We start from the raw sequence: 11,009 nt of genomic DNA on the forward strand, positions 1-11,009 counted from the left end.
CAGGTGAAGTGAATAACACTGATAATCTTGTTACACCTTTCAGTGGGTGGAATATACAGTGGGGCAAAAAAGTATTTAGTCAGCCAACAATTGTGCAAGTTCTCCCACTTAAAAAGATTAGAGGCCTGTAATTTTCATCATAGGTACACTTCAACTATGAGAGACAAAATTAGAAAATGCCCTTGCTGATGGAAGGAGGTTTTCACTCGAAATCTCACGATACATGGCCCCATTCATTCTTTCCTTTACACAGATCAGTCGTCCTGGTCCCTTTGCAGAAAAACAGCCCCAAAGCATGATGTTTCCAGCCCCATGCTTCACAATAGGTATGGTGTTCTTTGGATGCAACTCAGCATTCTTTCTCCTCCAAACATGATGAGCTAAGTTTTTACCAAAAAGTTCTATTTTGGTTTCATCTGACCATATGACATTCTCCCAATCCTCTTCTGGATCATCCAAATGCTCTCTAGCAAACCTCAGACGGGCCTGGACATGTACTGGCTTAAGCAGGGGGACACGTCTGGCACTGCAGGATTTGAGTCCCTGGCGGCATAGTGTGTTTCTGATGGTAGCCTTTGTTACTTTGGTCCCAGCTCTCTGCAGGTCATTCACTAGGCCCCCCCGTGTGGTTCTGGGATTTTTGCTCACCATTCTTGTGATCATTTTGACCCCACGGGGTGAGATCTTGCATAGAGCCCCGGATCGAGGGAGATTATCTGTGGTCTTGAATGTCTACCATTTTCTTATAATTGCTCCCACAGTTGATTTCTTCACACCAAGCTGCTTACCTATTGCAGATTCAGTCTTCCCAGCCTGGTGCAGGTCTACAATTTTGTTTCTTGAGTCCTTTGACAGGACTTTGGTCTCGGCCATAGTGGAGTTTGGAGTGTGACTGTTTGAGGTTGTGGACAGGTGTCTTTTATACTGATAACAAGTTAAAACAGCTGCCATTAATACAGGTATCAAGTGGAGGACAGATGAGCCTCTTAAAGAAGAAGTTACAGGTTTGTGAGAGCCAGAAATCTTGCTTGTTTGTAGGTGACCAAATACTTATTTTACAGAGGAATTTACCAATAAATTCATAAAGAATCCTACAATGTGATTTTCTGGATTTCTTTTCTCATTTTGTCTCTCATTGTTGAAGTGTACCTATAATGAAAATTATAGGGCCTCTCTCATCTTTTTAAGTGGGAGAACTTGCACAATTGGTGGCTGACTGAATACTTTTTTGCCCCACTGTATTAGGCAACAAATGAACTTTCTGTCCTCAAAGTTAATGTGTTAGAGGCAGGAAAAATGGGCAAGCATAAGGATTTAAGCAACTTTAACAAGGGCCAAATTGTGATGGCTAGAGGACTGGGTCAGACCACCTCCAAAACTGCAGCCCTTGTGGGGTGTTCCCGGTCTGCAGTTGTCAGTACCTATCAAAAGTGGTCCAACGAAGGAAAAGTGGTGACCGGCGACAGGATCATTGATGCATGTGGGAAGAAAAGGCTGGCCCCTGTGGTCCCATCCAACAGATGAGCTACTGTAGCTCAATTTGCTGAAAAAGTTAATGCTGGTACTGATAGAAAGGTGTCAGAACACACAATGCATCGCAGTATGTTAAATATGGGTCTGCATAGCCACAGACCAGTCAGGTTGCCCATGCTGAACCCTGTCCACTGCCGTAAGTGCCTACAATGGGAAGTACAGTGCAGTGAGCATCGTAATTCCTCTTTGGGTAAGTTCCGGCGTCCAGCATATGTTTGCGGGCCAGCTGATGGACACAGTCAAGGCGCTTCTGTAGGTTGTGAACATATTCTAGCCCCAGTTGGCAGGGAAGCTCGGGGTCTGGCCGAAGATCAGATCAACTGGAGACCGAAGTTCCCGGCCTAGCCAGAGCGCCGCTGGTGTACAACCTGTAGACTCTTGAACCGCCGAGCAGTATGACAACAGCACCAAAGGTAAGTGGGTGTCCCAGTCCTTTTGATGATGAGAGGTCAGCAGGACAAGCTGTGTTGCCAAAGTGCGATTAAACCTTTCTACCAGTCCGTCGCTTTGAGGGCATAGAGGGGTGGTACAGGTCTTAAGAATAGACAGATGTTGACACACCTCTGAGATGGCTCTCGAAGTTGCGGCCCTGATCGCTGTGCAGGGTCTCCGGCATGCCGAACCTAACAAAAATGCCCTCCCTCAACCGATCAACAACTACCTTTGTTTCTTGAGTCGGGATCGCGTATCCCTCTGGCCACTTTGTAAAATAGTCCATGGCTGTCAGGACATAGCGGTTCCCCAACTCTGACTCGGGGAAAGGCCCAAGGACATCAATAGCGACTCATTTCATGGGTGCTCCACTGGATGACTGCTGCAGTGGAGCCCTAGACTTATCTCCGGGGCACTATATGCAGTGGGCAGGCGATGCCTGCAAAGCCCTTGATGAATCGCAGATAATAGGATGCCAGTCCCATGAAGCTCTTCAACTCTGGTACTGACGAGGGTGTCAGCCATTATATTTATAACCTTGCTTGGATCTGTAGACTCCCCCGTCGGGCCCACCACATGGCCCAGGAAGCTTGTCTTGCGACGGAACAGGTGACACTTGGCTGGTTGAGGCGACGATTAGCCTGATCAATGCACTGGAACACCAGGCGGAGATTGGTGAGAGCATCCTTGAAGCTGGCTGCATGAACCAGCAGGTCGTCCAGATAGACCACACAGGCAGACTGGGGGACTTGGTGGAGCACACGCTCCATTAGGCGTTCAAAAGTGGCAGGGCTGTTGCTGAGTCCGAACAGCATCACTGTAAATTCCCACAGGCCCCTGTCAATGCTAAAAGCTGTTTTGGGGAGAGCGGAGGGTAAGGGAGGTACCTGCCAGTACCCGCTGCAAAGGTCAAGAGAGCTGAACCAACTGGAACCAGCCACCCGGTCCACCGTGTCATCTATGCGTGGTAAGGGGTATGAGTCCTTGCGTGTAACCGCATTGAGTCGCCGATAGTCCAAGCAGAAACGCAGGGACCCGTCTTTCTTCCGTACCAGCACTGCTGGCGCTGTCCAAGGACTTTCTGATGGTTGGACGATACCAGCACCAGCCATCTCTTGGATCTTTTCTTCCACTTCTTCCCATTTTGCCATAGGAAGCCTGCAAACATGTTGATGGGGGCTGCTTCCCCTGTGTAAATGTTATGCTGTATTACATTGGTGCGAGTGCATTCTTTCTCTTTGGCTGCAAAAAAGTGTTGGAATTCGGTGAGGAGAATGCGTAGCTGCTGCAATTCTTCTGCTTCAAGTCCCTCACTGCTACATGGAACAGTGGATCAAGAGCTATTGCAGTTTTTGCTGGCACATTATGACGTATCCACTTGCCTAGCTGAGGCATGCTCTATCCTTAGTTGTCTCTGGGGGTTAAAGAGAGAGCATTCTCCAATGCGAGCCGACAGGTTGGCAGTATCGACCACCACCCCAGCTGCGGTTAGAGAGTCCATCCCCAGGATGCAGGTTTCAGAGATTGTCGAGAGGTACAATTTCTGGGTGATTGTAGTCGGCCCCAACTGAAGCAGAAGGTACTGGCTGCCATGCATTGGGACGGTCTCACCAGTCACTGTCTCTAACCTGGTTTGAGTGGAACCCCAACTCTCCGTGTTAGGAAGGGCCCCTGGTCGGATGATGCTAATTGTGGAGCCGTGTCAATCAGGGCCTCTAGCAGGACCCCAGCTACTACACAGTTCACATAGATTCTCCTCTCACCTCTTCCTAGACGTACCACTCTCTTCACATCGGGGCAGTTCTCCCTAACGGCTGGTGTTGCCCCATCTACACTAGCCCTTCCCCGTTTCCCGGCAGATCCAACTGACGTTTATCCTGCTTCTTCTTCTTGTAACATTTTTCCACGTTGTGCCCTCCGCCTCCACAGAAGGAACAGGTCTCCAGCTGTGACGTAGCTAGGCAGACTGGTGCACTCTCTTCTCCTGATGCTTCATCCTCCGTGTTGCAGACAGCCCTGACAATGCGAGGGGGTGGAAGGGGTGGTTGCCCTTCACAGATTATTGCTTCAAGGTGCTCCGCCCTGGTCAGAGCAGAATCTAAGCAATCTGGGCACGCCATGCGCACCTGTAGATGGAGATTAAATGGCCGTAGGCTCCGCAGGAAAGCATTAAGCGCGAGGCTGTCTTTCACTTGAGCTGGATAGTCAGGGTAAGCCTGTTGTACCAACCGATTTAAGTCTGCAGCAAGATGGCCAAGACGCTCACCACTGCGTCGCACAAAGTCCGGAAGTTGCTCCTCCAGACTGATAGTTGGTATTTTTGCTCCAAATCTTTTCTCTAAGGCCGCACACAGAAAGTTGAATGATTTTGGTCCGACTAGGTCCAGGTCTAGTGGAGCTTGCAGGGCCTCACCCTCCAGAGACACAGCCAAGTTGATCCCACGTTTGGCCTAATCCCAGCCTGCGGCCTCAGCGACCATGTTGAATTGAACCAGGTAGGCTCTCCAGTTGCACCGTCCATCATCATATCTTGGAAGCTTAATCAATGGAACAGGGGTCTTTCTTATCGATTGCGGAGCCACAATCAGACCATGGCCGGTGTCTGGCCAGGTCCCCTATCCGCTCATTGTCCCTTGACCCTTGGTTGCTGCATAGCCGTCCCAGAGTGAGTTGCAGGACGCTCAAGGCACTCTGGAATTCCCGGACATCTTTGGAGAGATGCTTTCCCCCCGGAAAACATTCTTCCCACAGCCTGACCCCCGGCAAGGTGGATTAGTCAGGTGCCGGTGTCTTTGGGTAAGTAAACTTGTCCATGATCCACCGTCAATAGGGGTGTCAACTCTGCCAGTAACCATTTGTTGCAGCCAACGAATCAGTCCACCATATTCAGCCACACTCCTACCGCTCCTTCTTAGGCAGCCCCCTTCCACTGGGTTCTTTGACTGTGTGCCCAGTTCGGGGTCTTCACAGGAGTGAACTCAACCGCTGCACCAGCGAGTAGGGATTGCTCAGCCACTCCTCCATGCTGGTCACCTGTGCCTCATAGCGATCTCTTCTCCAGGCATGGTGGTTTGGTGGCACTCTCCCCCTCTGGTTGTCTGTTCTCCAGCATGTTGATTTGGTGACACTCCTATCCTCTGAGAGTTGCTTAAGATCCAGGCACTTCAAGGTTTTCATCATGTCTTCGATATCACACAGGAGGTCCGTTGCTTGAAGGCATCCCACTTCCAACACCAGTGTAGCGGCCTCCAAATTAGACCGAGACTCTATAGGTGTTTAATTGTCTGCTTTAATTTACATTAAGGCATTGGACAATCACCATCAAACTAGTCTTGCCTGATGACATAGACAGGCCAACATAGGCAACAACACATACAAAAACGGTGAGCCAAGATAACCAGAAAGCTTACTCTAACAAACATCTCCTAACATATTGAACTCCATCACACACAACTTCAGAGATCATCCTTCTCTAACTCACAAGATATAACTAATTACACAATACAATTCACATTTTACCCATAATGCCTTGCACCTAGAAAACCAATAACAACCCATTCAGAAGTCAGCAGCACACACACATAGAACACATACCAAAGTGGTCGCCGCTATACTAGTAATCGATCAGTTTACATTCTTGTTAGGTAGCTATCCAGGCCGAGCAGCAAAGGTGGGCTTAGTTTGTTAGTTTGATGTCCATATGTAAACGTGTCGATGAAGTTGTAATGACGGTTGGTGCAAAGTCTGTCAGCACAATGGAAGGAGCGCACCTTCGAAGTGTGTTAGTTTGTTTTTCGTAGGTGGGCTACGGTAAATAGTTACTGTAGCTAACTTTGGTTTACAATAAACACTGAAAAAATTGATTTGCATTGAAATATCAAACTTATTCAATATTTTACGCTATAGGCTGTATGTTAGCAGCAAACAGCAGCCGGTTTATTACCATGTGTAGCTAATTATGTTAACTAGGGTGTATGCATTGCAGCAAACATCACTTTACTTAAACTGACAAAATACAGTTTATAATAATGTCATGATGGCATAATGATCATCCTATGTCACTTGAACTGACAAAATAAAGTTTATGAAAAGGTCATGATAGCATTATGACTATCCTGTGTCACTTTACTTGAACTGACAAAATACAGTTTATGACAATACAAAAGAAGCATTATGTCCATAATCATTGGAACCAGATAGGCCTATCACCTAGCTGTACAAGACCTTATGTTGGCTATTAGTCACAAAGAGGATGTCATGTCCTGCACCTGAAATCTACCGCTGGCATCCTTGTCATGAGAAATGTTGCATTGGGGAGGTAAATATCTGACATCACTTCAAGCGTACTGACCACATTTTCAAACCCACAAACCGGGACCCTTGTGTAACTGCACTTTAATGCACCCGCACATGTATGCGCTTATGCACGCATGTTTGTCATCATGCGTGCTTGTGGTTGGTGGAGTGGGGGTGCTTTCAACTTTGATGAGAATTGCTTTGCTACGCAGTTCAACGCAGTTGTTTTTTTGGCTCTGACTCGTATGTGGAAACATTACAGTATTATTATTATTATTGTGGGGAAAACCGGGACATTTTAGTGTTTTTCTGGTCACCCTAAGTTGAAACGCTGTATTGTAAACAAACGAAGCATGGCGTTATTGTTTATTTTACTGCCAGAAAAATATTGCCTATTATTTTTCGTAACCGGAAAACCAGATCGCGTTTATAGTTTACTCCTCCCTCCCCACGTGAGCTCCTCATTAAGTCCTTGGTACCAAATGTATAGTGGAAACAGTAAAGTCTGGATCCAACATTAGTATAAATCACTGGTGTAGCCCTGGTACCGGGGTAAAGCACCAGTGGAAAAGTGGCAAGAGAGAGACCCGGTCTCATTACATAATATTGTTTATTACACTTGCAAGCGGAGAGACTATCCATTATACGGATAACATGTTTCCCTCCCCCAAGAGGTGTCTAACCGGTTCTTTGCATAACAGTTACACGCCCATCACCCCAGCGGCCAGCCACCACACACCCTTCTGTCTTAAAGGGCCCACACCCATCATACCACACACCTGGCATATTACAGTACTCGCCGATACAGAGTGAATTCAGGTTCTCTCACCTGGGGCATAGCTGGTCTTGTGGCAAAGCCTGTGCGTCTCTGGGTTTAAAGGATAACATCTTCCATTTCACAAGCGTATTTTTTTCTCTTAAAGATGTCAAGTGAAATAATCATGAATAATGGGTAAGTTGTTTGACATTATTATGGATTTAGTAAACATATTCACTGACAACACAGCAGAGGTTAAGGCAGAACACAGCATAATTAAAGTCAGAGCTTTATTGTATTATGGTGGCAAAAGCAGAAAATTATTTGTTTGAACATTCTAGAAATCTATAAATGAGATGTTTAATTTTTTTGACTTATAACATTAAGGTACAACACTGAGGAAGAAGAAATAAGGCTCAATTTCAATCAGCGGAATAAGAATCAAGGTATTTTAAAAACAACAACAAAGGGGCATTCATATGCTTTTGGGAAGTTGTAAATTGAGAGTTCCAACATGATTGTTCTTTATGGTAAATTGCTTTAGAAGTGATAAGACACTTTTAACAAATAACATTGTTAATAATTAAGCTAGCTTGCTTAACATTGACAATAATGATCAACATAGTTTCATTATCTAAAATCAAAAGGTTGTAGCAGACAAAAACAGATGTGTCTTTGTTATGAAACTGTAAAAGTGTAAAAACATTTCTTGTTGTTTCCCACTTGAAATTCAGACTAGCATGTGTAAGCTCCCTAATACATTTCATGAAATGGTATATTATAGAGTACTGCATACAGTGTATGTTTGTCAAGTTGTTTTTTTTCCTTTTTGGTGGTGTCTGGGTAGATGAACAGTACCTTGAAAAAGTGGCAGCATCAGTGTCAGAATTACAGGGTAAAAGAATGAATATCAAAGTAAAGGATATGGGAGATTTTAAATTCACAATTGGAGGCCTGGATAACACCAGCTACAAAGGAGATGAAGACCAGACAGAGGATTGGGAAAATGCATTCCTGCCTAATAGTGTAAAAATGGAGGTACTGGGAGTTGTGAAGAACCTCGTCTTCCCAAATGAGTGTGTCCAACTGGTCATAATGCTGTGTGAGGACCGCCAGGTGTATGCTTACGATGGAGAGGAGATGCACCTGGTCGCTTTGAGATTGGAGGATCTCCTAGACTCTGGGCTTCAGTATCCTGGCATCCAAACGTTTAACTATGGTCAACGATTTGAAAACATGGTAAAAATAAAACACTACTAATCAATCAGAAAAAAAACATGTCTACATATAATATACAGTACATGTACAGTATATCTACATATATAATTTGTATATTAAGACACTAAGCAAATGCTGTAATCCAAAGCAACATTCAGTAATGCGTACATACATATTTTATGTATCTGACCGCAGCAAAAATTCCATTTAATTTTGTGCATTTTGCATGGCAAGCACCACGCTCTTCCAACTCAGCCAGTTCAGGGCTCTGATAATAGTCTATAGCTGGAAATGTGCCTATCTATTGCTATGACAACAACATTGATAATTTCAGCAAGACTAAATATTTCCATATCAGCAAAAAACATGAATGTGATACAATTTGAAAAAAGTTGCCAAACTAAGACAAATCTCCACCTAAATTCAATGATATGGTGGCTTTTATTCATTTACATTTAAGTCATTTAGCAGGTACTACTATCCAGACCAACTTATAGTAGGGAAAGTGTACATTTTCATTCTTGTTTGTAATGTTTTATACGTTTTGATTTCATGTTGAATTCACATTTGAGTACTCAAAATGTGAAGTTCAACTGACATGCAGGGCTGTTACATGTAACTCATTAATTGGAATCTGCTATAGAATGAGTAACACCATCTCTCTGTTTTCAAGACAACCAAGGAGTGGAAGAAACTGAAGCCAGAACATAACACAGAAGATGAAAAACATCTCACTCTCATCAAATCAATGGAGACAGAGTTTCTGGAAAGCATGAGAAAGCTTATGATTGATCAAGGACAGGTATATTTCCATTTTAAATGAATTGATTGCTTGAGCAAGTGTTGAACCAATAAATATGTAAACATGTATGTTATGCATCTCATTGTTTTTCCAGAACAAATACCTAAAGAGGTCTTCTCCTGATTAAAGCCAAAAATATGAAACAAGAGATAGGAGCACGTAGGAGTCACAGGCTTCAAATTGCCTATTGAAGCAATACATTTGGCAATTATACCAACTTTATTTCAAATGACTACACTATCTCAACATAAATTCTTAAGAAACACAACATTTTATAAGTTTTTAAATCACATTTGGATTGTTATAAAAATGTTTTTTAAGATTTGTATATTGTATTTTTATATATATGTAAAGGTGCTGTTATTTTAATTAGAATATCGTCAAAAAGTTTATTTATTTCAGTAATTCCATTCAAAAAGTAAAACTTATATATATTTTTTTTAGATATATTTCAAATGTTTATTTCATTTAATTGTGATGATTAAAACTGACAACTTTATTTTCCCTTTACAAGAATAATGATGACAAAAAAGATGACACTTTGTTGTATGCATTTGACCCCTGCAGATCTCTCTTTGACTTCAAATTAATGTTGAATTCCAATAAAACAAATATATGCTATTTTGGAAATCTAGAAAGGTGCTTGTTAATTTGGTCTTCATAACACTGGATGGTGCTCATATTGAATGTGTTCCTGCATACAAACACCTGGGCATATGGTGAAATTATAAACTTTCCTTTAAAAACAAGTAGATATACTTGACTCATAATAATAAACAAGAAACCAGGCAAGCCTAGTTCAGCCGGAACGCAATAAAAAGTATTGCACTCTTGAGATTCAAACCTGGGTCAACCACATGAAAGTCTGTGTTGCTAACCACTACCCCACAGAGCTCTATGTTTGACAGATGTCAGTATAGCCTCTTGTGTCTATGAACAAATCTTCTTTTGCCACTGGCCGTTTTAACAGCTAATTGGCCATTCGTGAAGGATATTGATACAGTTAAACTGACTAATGTTTCTTACTAAGTTTACCTCCACCACAAATAGCGTCTAAGAACTGTTAGCTTTTGCCATTGGCCATTTGAACAGCTTATTAGCCAGTAATAGGCTTTACCAGTATTTACTAACTTACTGGAATAGTCATAGGAATTGAGCAATAAATAATAATAATAACTTTATTTGTATAGCACTTTTCAAGTACAATTACACAAAGTGCCTTAAAAGTGATAAGTAGAATTTTTAAATCAACTCTAAAATTCATCGGTAAACAATGTAGCGCTGCCAACACTGGGTTTATATGAGACATTGCAAGATGTCTGGGAGATTAATTCTGTACAACTTGGAGTTTACCTAGGAACATGTTGTTGAGGCATGTAAACAAAGCATTACAGTAGTTTAGGCGAGATTAAATAAAAGCATGTATAATTTTCTGAGTGTCCTCAAAAGATAAAACTGATCTTATTTTGGCAACGTTTCTAAGTTGGTAAAAGCAAGACTGCACCAATTTTTTTTTTTGTTATATTCAAATTGTAATTCTGGATCAAAGAAAACTCCCAGATTTCTGGCCACAGGCACAATATTATTTGCTAGCGATTCTAGAGTCAAACATCATCCAAAATAGATGGGGGGCCAATAATTAAAACTTCGGTTTAATCAGTGTTTTCAAGGCAATTATGCAGAACACACAACTTGCTTAAATCATTTGGCTTAACCGACAAATACAACTGTGTATAATCTGCATAACAATGAAATGAAATGTGATGCTGCTGAGTTATACTACCTAATGGAAGCATATACAAAGAGAACAGGATTAGCCCCAGGATGGAACCATGACAGGCACCACATACGATGGCAGCAACTCCCCAGCAGACTCAGCAAAGACAAATATCAAGCCACATGTCCTCACTAAGCCTTCTGGTTCTTATCACACCAGTAGTAGTTTTCCGTAGGCACTCTATCAATCAATTT

The 11,009-nt window shown here is 42.8% G+C and overlaps 1 protein-coding gene across 1 annotated transcript; it reads left to right on the plus strand.

Moving 5' to 3' along the window:
* The first annotated feature begins 7,114 nt into the window (after positions 1 to 7,114).
* Positions 7,115 to 9,263, plus strand: LOC117594954. The gene is made up of 5 exons (XM_034294591.1): positions 7,115 to 7,213; positions 7,406 to 7,464; positions 7,866 to 8,257; positions 8,910 to 9,038; positions 9,133 to 9,263. Exons 1-5 carry the CDS (start codon positions 7,185 to 7,187, stop codon positions 9,163 to 9,165), a joined length of 642 nt encoding a protein of 213 aa, XP_034150482.1. The 5' UTR covers positions 7,115 to 7,184; the 3' UTR covers positions 9,166 to 9,263.
* Positions 9,264 to 11,009: the final 1,746 nt, after the last annotated feature.

The sequence above is a fragment of the Esox lucius genome, chromosome 10, assembly GCF_011004845.1.
Source record: "Esox lucius isolate fEsoLuc1 chromosome 10, fEsoLuc1.pri, whole genome shotgun sequence".
NCBI lineage: Eukaryota > Metazoa > Chordata > Actinopteri > Esociformes > Esocidae > Esox > Esox lucius.